This window comes from Bradysia coprophila, unplaced genomic scaffold (assembly GCF_014529535.1).
Source record: "Bradysia coprophila strain Holo2 unplaced genomic scaffold, BU_Bcop_v1 contig_24, whole genome shotgun sequence".
Taxonomy (NCBI): domain Eukaryota; kingdom Metazoa; phylum Arthropoda; class Insecta; order Diptera; family Sciaridae; genus Bradysia; species Bradysia coprophila.
The window spans coordinates 2,299,757-2,323,365 of NW_023503501.1; the positions used below are offsets into that span (position 1 = coordinate 2,299,757).

At 35.6% G+C, this 23,609-nt stretch overlaps 2 protein-coding genes and 2 long non-coding RNA genes across 4 annotated transcripts; all 4 read right to left on the reverse strand.

Moving 5' to 3' along the window:
* Positions 1-253: 253 nt before the first annotated feature.
* Positions 254-1,455, reverse strand: LOC119077818 (elongation of very long chain fatty acids protein 7-like). Its single transcript, XM_037185127.1, has 2 exons — positions 1,345-1,455; positions 254-1,292 (listed from the first exon to the last, which is right to left on the reverse strand). Exons 1-2 carry the CDS (start codon positions 1,391-1,393, stop codon positions 445-447), a joined length of 897 nt encoding a protein of 298 aa, XP_037041022.1. The 5' UTR covers positions 1,394-1,455; the 3' UTR covers positions 254-444.
* A 2,569-nt stretch (positions 1,456-4,024) lies between these two features.
* LOC119077819 (elongation of very long chain fatty acids protein AAEL008004-like) lies at positions 4,025-4,973 on the reverse strand. Its single transcript, XM_037185128.1, has 2 exons — positions 4,897-4,973; positions 4,025-4,834 (listed from the first exon to the last, which is right to left on the reverse strand). The coding sequence occupies exons 1-2, from the start codon at positions 4,937-4,939 to the stop codon at positions 4,086-4,088; spliced, it is 792 nt and encodes a 263-aa protein (XP_037041023.1). The 5' UTR covers positions 4,940-4,973; the 3' UTR covers positions 4,025-4,085.
* An 11,263-nt stretch (positions 4,974-16,236) lies between these two features.
* Positions 16,237-17,438, reverse strand: LOC119077820. Its single transcript, XR_005087885.1, has 3 exons — positions 17,345-17,438; positions 16,398-17,289; positions 16,237-16,329 (listed from the first exon to the last, which is right to left on the reverse strand). It is a non-coding gene; the product is annotated as an uncharacterized LOC119077820 (long non-coding RNA).
* Positions 17,439-21,541: 4,103 nt separating this feature from the next.
* Positions 21,542-22,572, reverse strand: LOC119077821. The gene is made up of 2 exons (XR_005087886.1): positions 22,456-22,572; positions 21,542-22,400 (listed from the first exon to the last, which is right to left on the reverse strand). It is a non-coding gene; the product is annotated as an uncharacterized LOC119077821 (long non-coding RNA).
* Positions 22,573-23,609: the final 1,037 nt, after the last annotated feature.

Sequence of the window (23,609 nt, forward strand, 5' to 3'; positions counted from 1 at the left end):
AAGCACAAAATCGGATGTTGGAATGTTGAAAGTATTAGCGATCGTTCATTAATTACGTATCGCAAAAATAAACATTTTCGCAACAAGTGATGAAAAGTAGGACTTTCCGTTGCCTTTATTGCGAAAAACATTGTATACAACTCGATGATAAATGCTTTTTTAGGAACACGATGTGTATTGTCACACTCGGCCTGTGGCACTCTACACATCTAGTGCCAAAAAGAGCATTTATCACTCGTTTGTATAAATAATTTTATTTGTCGCGCAAAATTTATTTGACTTTCCAAAAATATAATGGACAGTTACGATAGCGTTCACACACTAATGTGTTGCGTAATAACGTAATTTATGAATGACATCTTACTATTTATATATAAATTCTCACACTTTACAAAAATTGCTTGGTTTAGACACAAAGAAAAATTTCACCTCCAGTACAAAATTCTACATTTCTTTCTTACAATTTTCATTGATATCCGATTTTTCGATTTGTTGGTTTTCCGTGTAATTACTGCTAAACTGCAAACTTGAACACACTGCAATTTTGTCACTTATCAGCTTTTTTGAATCGTAAGTATTGAAATAAAATTTCAGGAACAAAGCCAAATTGAGGGAAGCATTGAGTATTATAAGCCAAACAATTGCAGGATTGTATCCACAACTCAACCATAACGAAGCAAGCATATAGACAATTATAATCAGAAACTGACTAATTTGAAGCATTGTCAAATACTTCTTCCACCAAAGATATTTTTTGTATGCAGGACCAAGCGCAGCAACCAAATAATAAAAGTACATAATCATGTGGACAATCGTGTTACAGCCGAATGTCACTGTCAATTCTTGTCCGGTGAAATATTTTCCAACTATCCATAATATGGCAACGCTTAAAACGTGATGCTGGACGTGAAGAAAACTGATGTGATTTTGTTTCTTGCATAGAACGAAGAACACCGTGTCCAACAGGTCCATTATTTTATTCACCGTCATATGCCAGAATGTAACACATATTAACATCTCATAGTCACGCTCCTGTTGTGGAGTCATTTCTGCACAGCCGAAACTGAAAAAATATTTCCATGCACATGGTTCAAGGGCTGGCCTGGCCAGAACCCAAAAATTGTAGAACACTTGCAGTGCGTTGTACAAAATGATGACATTTTTTAAATTGAATGGCTGCCTGTTTTTCATGAACAATGGTCCTAAGTATAGTACGAAGGCGATGTATGCAGCTAAAATCAGTGCAACGGATGACGGGTCCCCGTACAATGGCCATGAGTCGAGAAGAGGGCCTAACAGAAAATTTATAATTATTTTGGTTGGAAAATTATTTACTGAACTTACTTTTTCCCTTCGTCCATAGTTCTGGTAATGTTAAAAAATTCGTAATCATGACCAAGATGTAACTCTTCCAACTGCCTCGTGCAGAAAACTGAATTCAACTGTATTCATTAATGCGTTACCGTAAACCAATCTGTTTACAGATAAGTAAAAAAAACACCACAGACCTGAAGTGATCGTGGACAGGACCGCAATAATGTTTAGAAAGTAAAAGTCATTAGAGAGATTGTGAGTCTAGACATTTGAAGGTATAAATCATAATAGGTTTACGTTATAAGCTGTCTATTTATAGAGTTGGACTAATATATCGTGGATTTAGTTGTGTGTTAGTCCGTCCAACATGAATTAGAACAATCTGTGACACCACCGTCTGCGTCTGTAAGTGTCTATCGAACAGTATTGCAAACCTTTGCAATTTGTGGTATTAAAAACTTGATAAGTTCCAGAAAACAAACATTTTAAGGATGTCATTTCGTGAAGCTTCCAGACTTAAGACTCTTGATACACCAAAAAAAACCTTTATTCGTTCATTGACTCTTGATAGTTGTTGATGGAATATCTAATGAAATTAATTATTATTATAAGTGAAGTGAAGGCCGCTATTTCTCTATTGCAATTTCCAGCTTATCAAAATCAGTACGTATAGTAAAGTGGAAAGAAAACTATGAGTGGCCATTGATCTTGAAATTGTTTTGAGCAAGCAATATTTTTGTGATCTAGATGTACATATGTTATATGCATGCTGGTTAGTAAACGGACGTGACGCATGTCCATGTGCTACAAAATTTTTCCAATATTTTTTAGGAACTGAGGAAGCGAAGATCTACAAATTTAAGACTAAGAGTTTTTCGACTGATTTTAATAGAATAAAATATTGGATAAAACAGTCGTACACAAATAACGACACGCTATAAGAGGGAGGGGGAAAACGTAACTTAACATGTTCTAACAAATTTTTAACAGGAGTACTAGAATAGATAGAGTAATGGTACATTTCTTATCCATGGGGCAAATGGTGGAAATGGTACTTCTTGTGTGTTTACGCCTCGATCGGAAAATTTTACACAAGAAGCACCATTTCCATCATTTGCCCCATTGATGAGTAATGTACTATTATTTGACACTCTTCTCAAAGTCAATAATACTAGGCACCAAATTTGTCAACAATTCCAGTCTTAATTTTCTTAGCATTTTTTAATGAGCTGGTGTTTTAAGATCACAAAATTATTGATGAAAAAATGATGTCAATTTGTCAATGCTTATCATTTATTTTCACGGATTTTCACGTATTTTCACCGTTTATAAATCAGCAGCCATCTCATGCTTTACTCAAATCTAATTTAATTGAACAAATAAATTGGGCTGTGAGTAGAAGGTTCAGCGAGAGATGTTTTACTCCTACATTGTATACTAAAAAAGCGCTGGCATACTTCTTGCCTACCTCTTGAATAAATAAAACTCGTGTGAATTTCGGTCCTCGCTTCGCTCTGGCCGCAAAGTTCACACTCCTTCAAATATACTCTTTCATAATCCTTTCTAGCAAGTGAAAAATTCTTTTAAGAATACAATTTGACGCAAAGATTGTCTCAGATCTAATATAATCTGTTACTAGTCCAATAAAAAATCCATTAACTTTGGAAGACTAACTTTTCTGCTTGAAAGTATAAGTGAAAGTACAACTCCAACCTCCCAATTTTAATTCAATCAAAAAAATTGAAAATCACTGAAATTTTCGCGGTACCAAGGAAAAAAATTCGAATGAAAATTACTACCATCTCACTACTACAATATTGCCCATCTAAGAACTTAGCATCATGATTTTCATTCTACGTCGATTAAAATTTTGAAAATCGGTTAAGAGTTACTCGAGTTATCGCGGTAACAAGTGTTACACCAGAACAGTTACGGACGTTTTTTCTATCTAATGTTTTTCGTCAATTTTCGTGAACTTAGCGTTACGGACATTTCAGGTTATTTTATGTCATAAGACCCTGACTTTCAGTCAAGGGAATTACCCGGGACGATATTATTGGCTTCAAATCGATATTATTTTACTGGCAGATAATTGATGTTTTTTCGTCCTAGATGATAACATTGGCCTGAAGACAATAATATCGGCCTGACGACGATAATATCTGATAATATCGACCGGAAGATGATAAAATCGACTAAAAGATTATAATAACCTACTGGGCAACAAAATATCACATTATTCTGGGTGATAATATCGTCTTTAAGATAGGGTGCCCATTCGTCCTCTTTTTAGAGGACATGTCTTCTTTTTTCATCTCATTCTTCTTTTTTACAAAAATTCTAAGAACATCACTCTTTTGAAGAAGACGTCGTCTTTGTCCCCTTTTTTCAGCTCTTCTTTCAGCTCTTATTTAAGTAAATTTGATACAGCTCAAACCTAAAGAACGAAAAATTTTCGCTGCGCGGATTTAGATAATAATCTTCTCAGTCAGAGAATCCATTTTGTATGAAAATTTGCATATTACATGGAAATCCTGTAGGAAGGTTCAAAAGGTATTTTTGACATTGACCAGCATCGGAAAACACTAGACTTATCCGAAGCACAAAATATAACAAGCAATTATTTATTAATGGCTCATGGCAGATGCTGAGGTCCATGCAGTCATGCGCTTAAATGGCGCATGGATTATCAAAAGAAACAATATCCTCGGTACCAATGTTCAGTTCCTGTATTTTAGTTAAATCCTTCTAACAGCTCGTTCTTAGAATACTTATTCAATTGTCTGCTTTTTTGGATTGTACGTTTTCAAGAAAAATTTCAAGAACAAACCGAAGTTCAGGGTAGCATTAAATAGTATAAGGTAAACGATTCGATGATCATATCCACAACTCAACCGTAACGATGCAAGCCCATATACGCCGATAATCACAAATTGAACCATTTGAATAATTGTCAAATATTTCTTCCACCAAAGATATTTTTTGAATGCGGGACCCAACGCAGCAACCAAATAGTAAAAGTACATAATCGTATGAACGATCGTATTGCACAAGAATGCAACTGAAAATTCGTGTCCGGGGAAATATTTTCCGCATATCCACACTATCCCAACACTCATAACATGATGCTGTACGTGAAGGAAAGTGACATGGTTCTGTTTTTTGCATAAAACGAAGAAGACCGTGTCCAACAGGTCCAATAATTTATTCACCATTATATGCCAAAATCCGAAACATAGCAAGATATCGTAGTCATGCCTTTCCTGCGGATGCATTTGTGCACAGTTAAATTGGAAGATATTTTTCCAAAATCTCGGTTCAAATAATGATGATTGCACGGCCCAGAAATTATACAACACTTGCATCGCATTGTACAAAATGATGAGAATTTTTAAATTATATGGCACTCTGCTTTTCATAAATTTGGGTCCTATGTACACTACAAAGCTGAGGTAAGCCACCAAAATAAGAGGAACGGTATACGAATCCCCGAACAAAGACCATGAATGCAGTACAAGATCTGGACACAAAGTTCATAATTATTTGGGTTACAAATATACGAATTAGTTTTGTTGAGCTTACTTTCTCCATTCTTCCATAATTGTGATGTATATTCCGTAGACATCAGCGAATATAAACTCTGCCGACTTACCTTTGCTAGAAACTAAATACAACTAATGAAAATTATACATTGATTGAATCGTAATGAATTCAATTTTTGTCATAATTAATCAAAATATAAGGGTCATGTTAGATAGATTGCGAGGTAATGATAGATACATTACGTCCTTGTTTGGAGACTTTTATTTTGCCGAGAGTGCTGCAAGTAAAATTATAAATTATGGGTTAAGGTTATGAATTTGTAGAAGCTTTCGAAATTTAAAATTTAATATCAATATTTACCATGATTCCCGTGAAGAATCGCTAAAAAACAAATACAAAAATCGTTTCGAACTATGGCGATTTTTCTTGGCGTTTCTTTACAGTCAATTTTCAGCATAAATTTGCTTCAGCTGTTTTTCAGCTGATCCACACATACAATCAAAACTGGTTTTCCTTGTTCATATGGTTGAAGCTGCTACACGCACGCGCATGATAGTGGTAAAACCGTATTTAGACGTATAAACGGTTGTGATTGTTTGTATGGATCAGCTGAAAAACAGCTGAACCTAATTTATGCTGAAAATTGACTGCCTTTGACTGTACGATTTAGTGATTTTTTGTTGTGATTTAGCAAATAAACCAAAAATGATGATGATTTTGTTTGATCCTAGGAAATTTATATTTTTATTAAAGGTAACGTAAAGGCGTTTTGCTCGATCCCGAAGTCGTTTTATTCGAAAGAGGTTTAATGCGCAATGCAGTCTTTTTCAATCAATCAAAATAGTATAGTTACGAGTTGAATTTTTCGGTAAGGCGTTAGGACAAACTTACGACGTGTACTGAAGAAATATATATATGAAAATCCATTTTTTGCCGGGGAGTCCAGAAAATTAAATTTTTCGATCGCAGTTTTTGTGTCGAAATCGGTCGAATTTCAGTCTTCAAGCGCAAAAACGTATTTTATCTACTGTAGGTTGAACATATTCATAATATAAAGCATCAATCTAGTTAGCAAATACAGTTGATTTATCCACCAAAATTTCCGTGCACAAGTATTTAGTTATATGCCATTTAGAGAGCGAGCTATGGGCAACGTCTAGTGTCAAAATTGACATTAGAACAAAAGAATTCTGTCAATTTTGACGCAATACGTCGCTCTCTAAATGGCCAGTTATGCATAACACCAATAATATTCAAATCGAGTATTTTACTTGCCAGTCCGAGAGATGTACAAAACATGTGTCTATCATTTTTAGTTCGTAATTTTCCATTCGTAATTAATATCACTCAATATCGGACTGGCAAGTAAAAGACTCGATTTGAATAAATGCTCACGCTTGCGATTCTTTACAATGTTTCTAGGCCGATGCTATTCGACACCGGTGTCAAATAACATGCACTGTGTTGTGTGGCTATTCGACACCGGATGCGAATAGCCAAGCAACACATTGAATGCTATTTGACAACGGTGGCGAATAGCCAGACAACACAGTGGATGCTATTTGGATCTGGTGTCGATTAGTCACAACACAGTAGATGCTAATTGACACTGGTGTCGATTAGCCAGGCAACACAGCGGATGCAATTCGACACCTACCTTTGGGCTCCCAAAGGTGGGTGTCGAATAGCATCCGCTGTATAGCCTGGCTATTAAAAATCACAGGCTAACTAGTAACGAAAATTTGACTCACAAGCTTTCGGGACTCTACTTTTAGATCACAATACTTAAACCGGACAGTGATTTAAGTGATATTTCGAAATAGTAATAGATGCAGCGATCCATGACCTGTCCTGTGACGAACGAAACTTCAAGCCCAAATATATGGAAACTATTAAACTTTTCTTGAGCATCTTGGATTCTAATGAGTTTCGGTCCACTAGTGATGATTGTCCCAAACATGAACCAAAATATAGCGAAATTATAATTTGACAACTTTTTGGAGCAACCATCATCTAAGTGGCTGCAAGCAGTTCCATCCCACCAACTTGGACTTTTGCTGGACACCGATGTGGCAAGGATTGCAGTAGCTCTTCGCCTGGGAAACACTGTGTACCTGCCTCACGTGTGCGTGTGTGGCAGATTAGTCAATGCTGATGGCCATCACGGGCCATCACAAGATAATATCTATGGCCTTCAGTGCAGCGGGTTTCCCAAATATACGCGAACCGTCGGGTTTTTCTCGACGGCCGGATGGACTGACCAGCTATCCCTGGAGTCATGGACGATCGTTGATTTGGGACGTTACGGTTGTCGACACTGTGGCGACGTCAATCATCAATGCAACATCGAACAATAGCGGAGCAGCTGCCGCCCAAGCGGAACGAGACAAGCACAACCATTACATCGACTTGAAGAATCAATTCAGTTTCACGCCACTAGCTTTTGAATCTTTTGGATCAATTGGACCGGAAACTGTGATATTTTTGTATAAACTGGGAAAGTTAATGAAACGCCAAACGGGTGAGCCGCGGAGTCTAATTTCGAATTTTTTCAGCGTATCTCAATAGCAATTCAGCGAGGAAATGCTGTGAGCATTCGTAACACTTACTGTGATAATGATGGTCCGAATTTTTTCAAGTGATATTTTTAGACCCGTACGAAGTACTGGGGTCTTATAGGTTTACGCATACGTTTGTAACACGTCGAATTGGACTCCCTGAGTAAGGGGAAACCTATTGTGGTTGTCTAGAGATGCCAAATCCGCGAAAAAAAAATGTCCGTCTGTCCGTCTGTCCGTCTGTCTGTCTGCACGATAACTTGAGTAAAACGCATCCGATTTTGAAAATTCTTTTTTTTCCCGTTTGGTAATGTCAAAAGACAGGCTAAGTTCGAAGATGAGTGATTTTGGGTCGACCCCTCCCGAGCTGTGGCCCAATAAGTGCTTTACGGTTTTTCGAAGATATCTCCGGACATTTAAACGTTAAACTTGTAAGTGATACGTCAAATAAAAGGTATTTACAGTACCGATCGAAAAAAAAAAGTTTATGGAAATCGGATGACCGACTCGTGAGTTAGACCCCTTGGTGTGGAACAGACACAGGACGGCAAGCAGTTTAGATAGGTATTGACCGTACCAATCAGGGAAAAAAAAGTTTATGAAATTATGTTCTCCGGAGCGTGAGCTAGGTCTCTTGGAGTGAGCTCTTATCGGTACTATTGGAGTGAGCGTCGGTACTATTTCCGGTCTCCTAACAAAATGGCTGCCGGCGGCCATATTGGATTTTATTAAAAGTAATATAAAGTGGGAAAAATGATGCTTAGAGAGTTTCTGTTAACATGGAAATAATGTGTTAAGTGTGAGGGGTTTCAGAGATTCCATATATGGACATCTATATATACCTATATACAGCTATATTGAGCTAAATACAGGCATATAGAGCTATATAATAGGATATTCCTCTGTGAAATGTTTATTTACAGTGAAATATAGGTAAATATAGCGGTATATAGCTGTTTAAATAGGAATTTTTGAAATTTGACTTCGTACGGGGCTGTCTATATTGCCTCCGGCAATTTAATTGTATATGATAACAAGGCAAAGAGTGGATAATGTAAGTGATTTAAAAGGAAGAATAGTTTTTCAGCAGAGAAGAAAATGAAGTAAGAGAAATAAAGTGTTTCACATTAAAGGCTTTTGATACGAATAGGTGTTTCGTACGGGTCGGCGTTAGCTATGTTTTCTATCTATGTTTACGGCCACCAAAAAACATACAGTCTAGGGACCAATTAATTTTGATCTTTATTATCGACTTAGTATCGATTCGACTATATCATATCTGACATTATTATAAGACTTAATCGCAGTCTATCTATTATAAATTACCAGCTTATCAATGTCAGTATGCATTATTCAACAAAAAATAATAACATTCTGTACTTTCTTTTCGATTGAGGTAATTATTTAAAACAAGCAATATTGTTTGACAACGAGTGAACTGATTAACTTTTTGCAACTTAGTGGCAAAAATTGTCACGTCACACTTTAGACGCCTTTGTTGTAAAAAACGTCAGGACCTTTATTTTGTCAAATTTTGAACTGGAACTAGTAAAACCGCAAGAATTTTTTTTTAGACAAAAATGACCCTGAAACAGGATACGTAGGATCTGATATTTCTAGACCCACAGATTCTGACAGCTAGCTGTTACATTGTGTGACATTTTTTTCCCCAATCGAAATTTTTGTTGTACACGTATAACGACCAGTTTACTGGGACGAAAACCAAAAATACCATTCAATATAACTCTGTTCTTCGGTAAATATATAGTTTGGAGCGTTTGGAGGTAATGTCATATATAACCGAATCAGAGGAGCGGTGTCACGAAAGTTCGATACAGACGCCATCTTCTCTCTTCGTTAAAAACACAGGGAGCCCACTCAAAATTCGGCCTCCTTTTTAAGGAATAAAGGAGGATATTTCGATAATTTAAGGAGCATTTCAGGAGTTTTAAAATATGAGATTTTGGAATAAATTTTATGAAATTTGTTTGACTTTCCAGAGTCATATTAGTCGAAGAAATTTAGTTTCCGGGTTTTCCAAAGGTAATAATTGTATTTAACCCACACTTTATCCCACAACAATGGAATCCACAAATTTAAATTTAGTTAACACAGCGGTCACAATGACGGCGCTGCAGTCACGATTTCAAAATGTGATATGGGGTGGATAAACTAAATTTTGGTTTTGGCTACATTTTCGCTTGGTTTTTAATTATTACATTAGGCTTCTAAATTAAGAGTATCTTTCAGCAATATAAACCGTTTGAGTTTGAAAAAAGAGGTTTTTTTTGATACCAACATTGAAAAATGATACTTTCGCCCCGCATATGAGGGGCGAAAGTAAAAAAATGCATCCCACGGGGAGAAAGTACTTAACGAAGAGCGAACGCAACTGAACGAACAGCGAAAGTGACTGACGTCACAGAAAATGAGAGAAATGATTCGAGTTGTCAACAAAATCCGCTCATATTATGCAGAATACTTTGATCAAAATTGTAAAACACTGTGCGCCAGTGTTCTTATTGAAATTAGCATACAAAGTTGATACTTTTTGTTACTGAATGATTTGTTAGTTATATCTTAATTTTTGTGTGTGTTATTGTTGTGATGGCTAAATTATTAAATTTTTTATATACCAGGGGGCTGCCGCCCCCTGGACCCCCGCATTTTCTGGCTAAATGCCTTTTTATTTCAACATTTTGTTGCGATGTTTGCGATACGTATCAATTTTCAATGTTGGTATCAAAAAAAATAGTATGAACGACTCGGGGGAAAAATAAAAAAATTCAACCTGTGCGATTAGAGCCCTTGCCTTCGGCGCGGGCTCCAACTCTCGCACACGGTTGAATTTTTTTACTTTCGCCCCTTGTCATTCAATGTACTATTGTATCAGTGATCGATATAGGAAAGCGTTCAGTACGTCTCAACAAACAAAAGAACGTAAAACATATTTGTACATTTCGCCACCCGACGTCCGTCATCGCTTCTATTGTCTTTTAAAACATATTGTGTGCTTGTCGTGATATGTATCAGAAGTTTGTTTATTTATGTGTCTCATCTAAAATGCTCGCCAGCAAAATGTTGATCATTAAATTCAACGACAAAATTGATCTAAATGTTATTGTGAATAATAGTGAAGTTAATGTGATTTTGTTTTCTCCTCATAAAGGAATTTGCATCAGTTTGATGTAAAGTGCGGAGCACCATTAGAAAAAAAACTTGTCGCCTAAGAATGATCAAAACGTTGCTGGACGCAGTAGCTACAACTAATGCTTTGCAGGATATAGAATAAAAATTAGAGAAACACTAAGAGCCGTCCATTTGAAATCTTCATCATCATCATTTCAACTAAAGGGTTTTCTTTAAAACGAAACGGAAGTTCGCTCGCAGATTCGGAACATTCTTTTTCGCCAAATTACAATTTGACATAGTAAATAAATTCAACTCTTTCTATAAGTGCAGCTCATGATTGAGCTCAATCATGAAAACAGAATCTGGTCAGGAATAAGATAAGAATATGATTTATAAATGCCTGCTCAGCTCATGCAGTTTAAACAGCCTCGATGAAGCGGGTAACAGTGGCAGAGACAGAAATATGCGACATGAGAAAATGCGACAAAGTGGATCTGTCGTAAAATTTGGATTTTTTTAGCGCAACATTTTTGAATGTTAATTTTCAAGAATTCGATTTTAATTGATTGAACACAAGAAATAATAAATATTTTCATAATTAATGCTCGCAACAGATCAAACCTGGCCTGAAACAAGAAAGTCTAATTAAAATCATGTTGGGTTGAGGCTTTTGATTGATCACAGGAATTTAATCAGAGAAAATCTCTTCACATTAACTGAATCAGAAAAAATCTCAGATCTAGAATCTAGACCGACGGGATCATATGAAATGAATCAGGTCGTTGGAGTGCTTTCCTAGGTTCGTATCTCAACGTAACAATTTCTTTGGATCTATTCACATAAAACCAATTTTAATGTTTATGAGAACGAGAACATTGGCCATGGAATTTTTCGTTTTTGAAAACATTTAACACCGATTTTATTATTTATGAGAACACTGTCACGGGTGGCACATTATTAATCAATTATTAATATAATAAAATCATAATTTTGCACACTTTTTCACACACAAAACGAAAAATCATCACAATCAACCACATCAAAACAAAAAAAAATAATTTAGAATTTTCACAACTGTCACTTTTTCGTTGAACCACTTTGTCGCAATATGACGCAACGACAAAACGACTCTGCCACTGTTACCCGCTTCATCGAGGCTGTTTAATGCAGTTATGCTTGCTGTTACGATTCCCAAAGAATTTTAATATCAAATTTTAGACAAAAGAACAATTTTCAAATCTGTTTTCTATTTAATTTATTATACCCTTGACTGAAAGTCATGGGTCTTATGGATGATAAACACCTCAAAATGTATGCGAGCAGTCTTTTTTTTCGCTTTGAATAAATAAATAGTCATTAACCCTAAAATGTTTGTCACACAATGTTTACTACTATGATTGAAAATGCATGAATGTATGACCAAAAACCTTAAATATAGAAAATGTTTGTCACACTTTGATGAATCATCAATGATGATTCCTTGATAACACGATAACTTGACTAATTCTCAACGGATTTCCAAAAACTTTTTTTTTAATCGACGGGGAATTGAATTCCTGAGGTTAAGTTCGAAGATGGGCTATGACGGTCGGGTGATCTTACAGATATTCCCAAAAGAATTCTTGTCTCGTCCCTTGATAACACGATAACTCAAGTAGTTTTCAACGGATTTCCAAAAAGTTTTTTTTTATTTCAATGGGAATTAAATTCCTCAGGTTAAGTTCGAAGATGGGTCGTAACGGGATCTTAGAGATATTCCCAAAAGAATTTTTGTCTTGTCGCTTGATTCCACGATAACTCGAGTAGTGTTCGATGAATTTCCAAAAACTTTTTATTAATCGACAGCGAATTAAATTGATGAGGTTAAGTTCGAAGATGGGTCGTAACGGACGGGTGATCTTAGAGATATTCCCAAAAGAATTTTTGTCTTGTTTCTTGATAACACGATAACTTAAGTAATTCTCAACGGATTTCCAAAAACTTTGTTTTAATCGACGGGGAATTGAATTCCTGAGGTTAAGTTCGAAGATGGACTATAACAGACGGGTGATCTTAGAGATATTCTCAAAAGAATTTTTGTCTTGTCGCTTGATTCCACGATAACTCGAGTAGTTTTCGATGGATTTCCAAAATATTTTTTTTTAATAAGTTCAAAGATGGGCTATAATATAACGGTCGGGGGATCAGAGAGATATTCCCAAGAGAATTTTTGTATCGTCCCGTGATATTATCGTGTTTAAGTTGAGTAATTCTTAATGGTTTTCCACAAAAGAAAATTATAAATACTCAAAAAAGAAATTTTTGGGTTAAGTTCGTTAATGGAATATACTGGAATAATATTTTAGGATTTATTCCAAAAAAATTTTTGTATCGATGATAAGAAAAAAATTAAAGTTTGGACGAGTGTGAACTTTGCGGCCAGAGCGAAGCGAGGGCCGTAATCACACGAGTTCCACTTTTATTTAAGAGGTAAGCGAGAAATTCGCCCCTTTCCAGGGTCTGTTTCAAGGCTGTCAAATTTGTGAGTCTAGAAATTGTGTACAATCTGTTGAAAACGAAAATGCGATAATTCTTTTTTTAGTGTATCATTTACAAGATACTCTAATTGTATGTATGTGTGCTTATTAAACATTAACCGAGGGACAACCACCTGATTTGTAACTCTTTCTCAACTCTTTTTTCCGCGTGTAACTTCTACCCATAATGAAAAAGAGCTCTGAAAGTGTTCTTCAACATTGAATTTTTATTCTCGTTTGTCGTTAATATGTAAAATCCGCCTGCTTGCAACTTTTTTTCGTCCACAAAAAGCAATTCTTTTCAGCCCAAGTAGCATTTCAGAAAAAATAACTTATTCGTTAAAATAACGTTGTAGCAACGTTGCCACAACGGTTGTGCAACCGTTGTTGCCCGGTTATAGTTTAACCTACGTCAATTAACCGTTGGATAACCGTTAAACAACGAAAAAGTTAAAAATTATAGTTGCTCTACCTTAAATTTTTAACTTTTTCGTTGTTTAACTGTTATCCAACGGTTAATTGACCTAGGTTAAACTATAACCGGGCAACAACGGTTGCAAAACCGTTGTGACAACGTTGCTACAACGTTATTCTAACGAATAAGTTATTTTTTCTGAAATGCTACTTGGGAGTAAGTGTCACATTTTTTTCCCTTTAGGTCTTTTCATCAAACCAAAGCACCAAGCAGGGTAATAGAAAAAAATAAAGTAGGTAATTTTGGCAATGTCAAATGTCATTTTTATTTTATAAGATTTTTACACTCTTTAAAATGCGGTAAGAGCCAAGATATTTTCGAAAAATTGGCACGAACGTTCTTTCAATGAAAATATGATCACTGAAATGTACATTATTTTAATAAATAATCTAACATCACGTTAGCAGTCTGCATACAAATAACTAAATTACGTAACTGAATGTAAATTCTTTAATAAAAGTTAAATGAAAATTCTTCGCAGTAACCACTTTTTCTTTTTCAAATTTGCCTCCAATGCGGCATCTCACGGCGACTCCTGTCTAATATAATGTAAATGGCAACTCGTACTAAAAAGTACTCTATTTGACACCGAAAAATCTCTATTACCCTGCTAGGTGCTTTGATCAAACATATTATAATGATCATTATATGCAAGTACGAAAAGTGTGATATTATAGCTATATTGGTGCAGTCATTTTATTCAGACAGAAGACTGAAGGCAATGCAAGACGTTCTAGACTTAATTTAGTTGTTTCAGCAGCCGTTATTGATTGATTGATTTTATTGAAAAGTTTTTCTCACAAATTACAATAAATTCATAAGAAAAGGACACCGAGGCCATCTTTGTTGGGCCCATTGTGTCGCGCTCTTCGAGTGTGTTCCCATTGCTGTTGTTGTTGATGTGATGATGGAATTTGCTGGCATTTTTGGCTTTTGTTTGATGCGGTTGTCCCAACCATTACTCGTCAATCATTCTCACGCCTAGGCGTGCATCTAAGTTATATTCCCGCATTAACACAATCGCACGCTTTCTACTCATAGCGTGCAACAGCTATATTGGTATGCCAAATGAGTCTCGAAATGGTGTGCGATGCTGTCAACGATACATTCACGTGATCCCGCCAATACATGTCCATTCTCAAGTCCCAGCTGTGTTCAGTTGGTGTCTAGTAAGAACTTGCCACCCATGTATGCGGTATGCGTTCCGTGAAACCTCGCTAACAGCACATTCCCAAATACGATTCGTCTTTTAGCTCCCGAAACAACCACACACGCTTTGAACAAGCCCGTGTATGCGGTATATACAGAACTTAGATACACTCGTAGGACATTTGAATGAGTGAAACGATGATGATCAACCATTCTGCAACATACGGCCATAATTTGCTCGATTTTTGTTACCATCCAATCTTCGGTAACCTCTGCAATCATCATCCAGTGTCCAATGGGTCGATACGTGTACATTCATGTCTGTCGTGTCATGTTCTTCGTGTCGCATGTATTTAAGGTTATGTTGCTGTGTGGTACTTCTTTCATAAAAATACGCTACATCGTGAATCCAATCACGAGTCCTCCAATTGATCAGTGAACCAATGGTGTTATTGTTCCGATTGAATTGTGTTTTACATTTTAATAACAATCACTACCCATTTAAAAACGAAACTTTTGATACATTTTTCACGAGCACAAAGAAAACATGACATTTCTGTTCGGAGTCCGTTCACGTATCCAGCAGCCATTATTAATATTAAAAGTCATTCAAGAGAATCATACTCCTGTAGAAAAGAGGTAAAATGTTCCTTTACAGTTTGCAGTCTGTAAAATAGAGTTCAGTACACGGTGTAAACAATTGCTTTTACTAACTTGTGTTTATTAATAAAGTTGTTCCGAAGGTTTTTTAGCGAATTCGACTCCAGAACTTACCTACGGCTCGTGCTGGAAACCTCTCATTCGGAAAAAATGCTTTTTAGCATACGTTAAGAAAATAGCTATTCTTTGTACGTGAAATAATGTTTACATTTTACTGATGTCCCTGTAGTTACGTTATTTTTTGTCTTTTAATCCTATTCTAATCTCTTCAGCGTTCAAAAATTTAAGAAAAGAGAGAAATGCGTCCGCTTTGCAACTTTTTCTTCATCCGCTTAAACAATTTTTTCGCATCCGATTTAGCTCTCTGGCACAAGAGAGTTTCTAAGTAGAGATATGGAGTTACTCGAAGTGGCTATGGTATGAGTGAGTGCTATGAGTGAGTTATGGTAACAAAAGGCTACATACTCATTGAGTATATATCATCTTCAAGGCCGTTTGAAATGCCATCCACGTAAAAAAATATCTCATAGAACTGAATGAATGAACGAAACATTTAACGAAACTTAAGTGAGGTTACGTAGTAAAGTACCGTATCTTGAGGATGATCTATTAGGGATAAAGCCTTATGGTTCGTAAAGTTTGTTAGTATGACATTTTATTGAACTTTTGACATTTATCCCATATATTTAATGTCAATAGTCTACGAAATCGACATACTCACGAACTTTACAAACCATAATGGTTTACCCCTATTATGCCTTATGGTAACTGTATGCAATGTAATAAATGTAAATTTTTCATTGTTTGGACATTAATTTATAGGGGGATGGGGGATGCCCTACAAAATGAGGCAATCTGGGAATATTTTTATGTAAACTTCCTATATTTTAATTAAAGGAAGTTTAGTCGGTAGTGCTCATTCATTAGTATTTATTACCAAATATTTCGACTACGTTTCATAGTCATTATCAATGGCAATCGCCTGGAATCAACAAAAAACATTTTGGATACAAAAGCTATCCCAAACTTAACTAAACTAATTCATCATACCCTACGGGTTTCTCACAATTACATTGTTATCGTCATTAATCGTACTAATTCATCGATCCTCTCACACATGTGTCGAATTTTTCCTATATTTCTTTTTTACAATTTTCATAAACATCCGACTCAGCATTTTCACAAACTGTAACTTTTTCACTTATCAGCTTTTTTGAATCGTAAGTTTTGAAATAAAATTTGAGGAACAAAACCAAATTGAGTGAAGCATTGAGTATTATAATCCAAACAATTGCACGATTGTATACACAACTCAACCATAAAGATGCGACCATGTAGGCAATTACAATCACAAACTGAACCAATTGGATCATTGTCAAATATTTTTTCCACCAAAGATATTTTTTGTATGCAGGGCCCAGCGCAGCAACTAAATAATAAAAGTACATAATCATGTGGACGATCGTGTTACAGACAAATGTCACAGTATACTCCTGTCCCATGAAATATTTTGCACTTAGCCATAAAATACCAACACTCAAGACATGATGCTGTACGTGTAGGAAAGTGATGTGGTTCTGTTTTTTGCATAGAACAAAGAACACCGTGTCCAAGAGGTCCATTATTTTATTCACCGTCATAAGCCAAAATGCATTGCAAAGCATAGTATGATAGTCATGTTCTTGTTCGGCATTCATTTGTGTACAACCAAATTGGAAAAAGTTTGACCAAAAATTCGGATGAAGGATTGTTCTGCCCAGTACCCAAAAATTATAGGACACTTGCAGTGCATTGTACAAGATTATAACATTTTTTAAATTGAACGGTTCCCTTTTCTTCATAACCTTTGGTCCTATATAGAATACGAAGGCGATATATGCAATTAAAATCAACGTAACAGTTGTAGGGTCCCCGTACAATGGCCATGAATCGAGTAGAGGACCTAACACCAAATTTTCAATTATTTTCGTTGTGAAACCAATTATTGTCGAGCTTACTTTTTCCTTTACTCCATAATTCCAACGAAATTGAGAGATTCATAGCCATTAACGAATATATATTCCACAACGTTCTTATTCCAAGATCTGCCGGCAACTAAGTTGATTAAATCGTATAAATAAAGCAGTTCGCCCATGAATAATACAAAATTACATATTAATTGTTGTTTATAAAAAAAGGACGGTTAGAGAGATTGTGGCGAAATTTCAAGTTATAGTGTTAAAAGAGAATGTTAGAAAGAGTCTGCCGCCATCGATCCCGAAGTCGTTTTATTCGAAAGAGATTTAATGCTCACTGCAGTCTTTTTTAATCAATCAAAATAGTATATTTTGTTACGAGAGATGAAAAGTTGAATTTTTCGGTAAGGCGTTAGGACAAACTTACGACGTGTAAGTCCAGAAGGGGAGTCCAGAAAATTCGATTTATCTACTGTAAGTTGAAAAAATTGATAATTTTCAGCATGAATCTAGTTAGCAAAGGCAGTCAATTTACACACGAAAATTTCCATGCGCATAAGTTTCTATATTGGTTATATGCCTTATGCATTCCGTTAGTAACCTATCAGTGGTTGGACTAAGCCTAATCCGTCCTTTGCATACTATATACTCAGTGAAGAGTATAACCTGAAGTGAATCACAGCGAGCTGGCGTTCCCCTTCTTCATTACACAGCTGAAATGCCTATCAAAATGAAAAACAAAATAAAATAAATTAGAAACAAACAGCGTTTAAACACTCTTCCCTTACCCTGGACTCACGTTAAGTGAATGAATTGAGAAAAAGAAGGCTGTTTCGACCTCGAGAACTAGCGGCGGTCCAAAAGCCAGAGTGGACTAACTGTCTTCCGCTAGCCTCTTACACAAGACAGCAGTAAATCTTTCAATTGAACTGTAGCGTCAGAAAGTTTACATAAGTATACACTTGTTTCTTTGAACTTTCCATCCTGCCTTTTGAGTGAATTTTTATTGTTCAAGGATTTTCTAAGATTTTCAAGGATTTTTTTATGATAACTTTCAACGAATTTAAAGATTTTCTTTTTAATAGTCATTTGTGTACCTGTTTTGGACGATTGATTTTAGGCAATTTCGCGGATTGTAGGCCGAACGAAGTGAGGCTTACAAGCGAAAGTGCCTTAAATCAACCGTCCCAAACAGGTGCACATGTGAGTTTTCATGCAGAGGGCCGGAAACCCGAGAAAATTCGAAAAATTGCCCTCATTTTCGGGCCCGAAGCATGAAAAAAAAATCCTCTGAGTGCAAAAGTATTTTTACTATGCTGGTGCATGTAATAAGGCTATTACATGTATAGGCAATAACCTTTACATCACTCGCATAGTAAAACGTCGTACTACACACGGGAAATAAAGTGATATCTCGTATCACGATGAGTAAAAGTACCTCGGGCTGCCGCCCTCGGATACTTTTTCTCATCTGGATACGAGATATCACTTTACTTCCCTTGCATAGTAATGTACTATTTTGATACCAACATCGAAAGTTGATACTTTCGCCCTCGAAATCCGGGGCGAAAGTAAAAAAATGCAAGTTATGTGTTTGAGCGGGGAGAAAGAAAGAATACATAAAGCGAAAGTCAATATACATAATGCGAAAGTCGACTACATAATGTAATAGTCGACTCTTGTCAATAAGTGTACTGCGATCAAAATTGAAATAAAGCGTGCGCCAGTGCTCTTATTGAAATTAACATACGAAGTTGATACTTTTTGTTGCTAATGGTTTGTTAGTTATTTGTTAATTTTTGTGTGTGTTATTGTTGTGATGGCTAAATAATTAAATTTTTGTTATACCAGGGGGCTGCCGCCCCCTGGACCCCCGCATTTTATGGATAAATGCCTTCATATTTCAACATTTTGTTCTGTTGTTTGCGATACGTATCAGCTTTCGATGTTGGTATCAAAAAAAATAGTATGAACGACTCGGGGGAAAAGTAAAAAAATTCAACCTGTGCGATTGAGGCCCTTGCCTTCGGCGCGGGCATCAACTCTCGCACACGGTTGAATTTTTTTACTTTCGCCCCTTGTCATTCAATGTACTATTTCTATCTATGTTTACGGCCACCAAAAAACATACAGTCTGGGGACCAATTAATTTTGATCTTTATTATCGACTTAGTATCGAATCGACTATATCATATCTGACATTATTATAAGACTTAATCGCAGTCTATCTATTATAAATTACCAGCTTATCAATGTCAGTATGCATTATTCAACCAAAAATAATAACATTCTGTACTTTCTTTTCGATTGAGGTAATTATTTAAAACAAGCAATATTGTTTGACAACGAGTGAACTGATTAACTTTTTGCAACTTAGTGGCAAAAATTGTCACGTCACACTTTAGACGCCTTTGTTGTGAAAAACGTTAGGACGGGCTCGTGATTCAATTGAAAATTGCATTTTACCAACTCTGTGGTGAAAAGTCAGTCTTTCTTCGCCTTTATCGAGAAGAACGTGGCAGCATCTTGGGTTTTCACGAATTTTACCTTTATTTTGTCAAATTTTGAACTGGAACTAGTAAAACCGCAAGAATTTTTTTTTTGACAAAAATGACCCTGAAACAGGATACGTAGGATCTGATATTTCTAGACCCACAGATTCTGACAGCTAGCTGTTACATTGTGTGTCATTTTTTTCCCCAGTCGAAATTTTTGTTGTACACGTATAACGACCAGTTTACTGGGACGAAAACCAAAAATACCATTCAATATAACTCTGTTCTTCGGTAAATATATAGTTTGGAGGTAATGTCATATATAACCGAATCATATATAACCGAATCATATGAGCGGTGTCACGAAAGCTCGATACAGACGCCATCTTTTTTCTTCGTTAAAAACAAACAAAACAAAAATGGAATAGAAACTCATGTAAATCATAGTAAGCCATTTAAAAAAAATATATCTCATTGGCTTACGTGCTAGGCCGGGCGTGTGAATGGCATTACCTCCACATTATATCTACCTAGGTCTGTTCCATCGTTCTGTAAAAACGACTTTTGATAAGCCGAATTCAAACGAAAACCATAACCTCAAAGATTTTGTGAACATTTCGTCAACAATAATTTTTTTGGTTTTATCTCTTTTAACAACTTAAATTCCTTTGGAACAGACCTTGGCTGTTCAAGGCTGTCAAATTTGTGGGTCTAGAAACTGTGTACAATCTGTTGAAAACGAAAATGCGATAATTCTTTTTTTTAGTGTATCATTCACAAGATACTCTAATTGTATGTATGTGTGCTTATTAACCGAGGGACAACCACCTGATTTGTAACTCTTTCTCAACTCTTTTTTCCGCGTGTAACTTCTACCCATAATGAAAAAGAGCTCTGAAAGTGCCCTTCAACATTGAATTTTTATTCTTGTTTGTCGTTAATATGTAAAATCCGCGAATCCGCCTGCTTGCAACTTTTTTTCGTCCACAAAAAGCAATTCTTTTCAGTAAGTGTCACTTTTTTTTTCCTTTAGGTCTTTTCATCAAACATATTATGATGATCATTATATGCAAGTAAGAAAAGTGTGATATTATAGCTATATTGGTGCAGTCATTTTATTCAGATAGAAGACTGAAGGCAATGCAAGACGTTCTAGACTTAATTGTTGTTTCAGCAGCCGGTATTAATATTAAAAATCATTCAAGAGAATGTAGAAAAGAGGTAAAATGTTCCTTTACAGTTTGCAGTCTGTAAAATAGATTTCAGTACACGGTGTAAACAATTGCTTTTACTAACTTGTGTTTATTAATAAAGTTGTTCCAAAGGTTTTTTTTTAGCGAATTCGACTCCAGAACTTACCTACGGCTCGTGCTGGAAACCTCTCATTCGGAAAAAATGCTTTTTAGCATAGAACTGATTGAATGAACGAACCATTTAACGAAACTTAAGTGAGGTTACGTAGTAAAGTACCGTATCTTGAGGATGATCTATTAGGGGTAAAGCCTTATGGTTCGTAAAGTTTTTTAGTATGACATTTTATTGAACTTTTGACATTTATCACATATATTTAATGTCAAAAGTCTACAAAATCGACATACTCTTTACAAACCATAATAGTTTACCCCTATTATGTCTTATGGTAACTGTATGCAATGTAATGAATGTAAATTTTTAATTGTTTGGACATTAATTTATAGGGGGATGGGGGATGCCCTATAAAATGAGGCAATCTGGGAATATTTTTATGTAAACTTCCTATATTTCTTTTTTACAATTTTCATAAACATCCGACTCAGCATTTTCCAGATTGTCCCTATAACTACTGCCAAACTCTAAATTTCCACAAACTGTAACTTTTTCACTTATCAGCTCTTTTGAATTGTACGTTTTGAAGAAAAATTTCAGAAACAAAACTAAGTTTAGCGAAACATTGAGTATTATAAGCCAAACAATTGCACGATTGTATCCACAACTTAACCATAACGATGCGACCATGTAGGAAATTATAATCACAAACTGAACCATTTGAATCATTGTCAAATATTTTTTCCACCAAAGATATTTTTTGTATGCAGGGCCCAGCGCAGCAACTAAATAATAAAAGTACATAATCATGTGGACGATCGTGTTACAGACAAATGTCACAGTAAACTCCTGTCCGGTGAAATATTTTGCACTTAGCCATAAAATACCAACACTCAGGACATGATGCTGTACGTGTAGGAATGTGATGTGGTTCTGTTTTTTGCATAGAACAAAGAACACCGTGTCCAAGAGGTCCATTATTTTATTCACCGTCATATGCCAAAATGCAATGCAAAGCATAGTATGATAGCTATGTTCTTGTTCGGTATTCATTTGTGTACAACCAAATTGGAAAAAGTTTGACCAAAAATTCGGATAAAGGAGTGCTCTGCCCAGTACCCAAAAATTATAGGACACTTGCAGTGCATTGTACAAGATTATAACATTTTTTAAATTGAACGGTTCCCTTTTCTTCATAACCTTTGGTCCTATATAGAACACGAAGGCGACATATGCAATTAAAATCAACGTAACAGTTGTAGGGTCCCCGTACAATGGCCATGAATCGAGTAGAGGACCTGACACCAAATTTTCAATTATTTTCGTTATGAAACCAATTATTGTCGAGCTTACTTTTTCCTTTACTCCATAATTCCAACGAAATTGAGAGATTCATAGCCATTAACGAATATATATTCCACAACGTTCTTATTCCAAGATCTGCCGACAACTAAGTTGATTAAATCGTATAAATAAAACAGTTCGCCCATGAATAATACAAAATTACATATTAATTGTTGTTTATAAAAAAAGGACGGTTAGAGAGATTGTGGCGAAATTTCAAGTTATAGAGTGTTAAAAGAGAATGTTAGAAAGAGTCTGCCGCCATCGAGATAAGTTAAATTAACTGGTTTGTTCTTAGGACTTTTACAAACAAATATTCATAGGACATATAACCCATCGAGACCAGTTGAATAATTTTCTTTTCTCTTTCTCTTTTTCAGCTCTTTTAACACTCTACTATGAGGTTAATTTCTCTTCCGTATGGAAAATACTATCATCTGATTGGCTCAAACTCTCTCCTGAAAAGCAAATGACGTTGTTTGATCGGATTACTTATCCTTTTTAGCTCTCTGCACTTGCTTTATACCTAAGAGTAGTTATACCTAGAGAGGAAACTTAGAACAAAATTACGTAAAATATGTTACATGAAATACAAAATCTTTGTTAGTGTGTGTTTGTCCTCACAATAAAGTTGATTTATTGCACTATCAAAGGCGCTTTCATGCATCGTACGAAATGTGTATCTTATACAAACTGTTGGGGACAGATTTTATCGTACAAAATACAAGTCTAGGTATAATTTCTCTAGGCCTTATATATCATGTAACTCATCATAGAGCTGCTCCTAGCAATTCGTCAGTAAAACGTCAATATAATTCTTGATACATGAATGACAACAAAGCATATGTTTTAACTGACACCGAGAATGCTTGACTACTGCAGCAATGATATGGTCCTATCCATTTGAGTTGTCGATTCCGTATCTACACCGCTGATCATATTGAATGTTCTAACAAAATATATTTTTAGACGAGACTATACGTTTACCGAACTTTTGAGACTTTGTTTTTCCAAGAGGACAACTAATTTAAAGGAAAAATTAAATGTGAAAAGAAACTTCTTTTCAAAATCAATTTTGGTTCGATACATTTGCGCTCGAGGAAAAATAAATTTCTTCAACCGCTGCATCATCCACGGATTACTGCCAACTAATTGTTTGACAA

Coding starts and splice junctions, on each gene's coding strand:
- LOC119077818 (XM_037185127.1), bottom strand. CDS start 1,393: ATGATTACGAATTTTTTAACATTACCAGAACTATGGACGAAGGGAAAA. Junction 1,293..1,344: donor ACTATGGACGAAGGGAAAAA/GTAAGTTCAGTA, acceptor ATTTTCTGTTAG/GCCCTCTTCTCGACTCATGG.
- LOC119077819 (XM_037185128.1), bottom strand. CDS start 4,939: ATGTCTACGGAATATACATCACAATTATGGAAGAATGGAGAAA. Junction 4,835..4,896: donor ATTATGGAAGAATGGAGAAA/GTAAGCTCAACA, acceptor CTTTGTGTCCAG/ATCTTGTACTGCATTCATGG.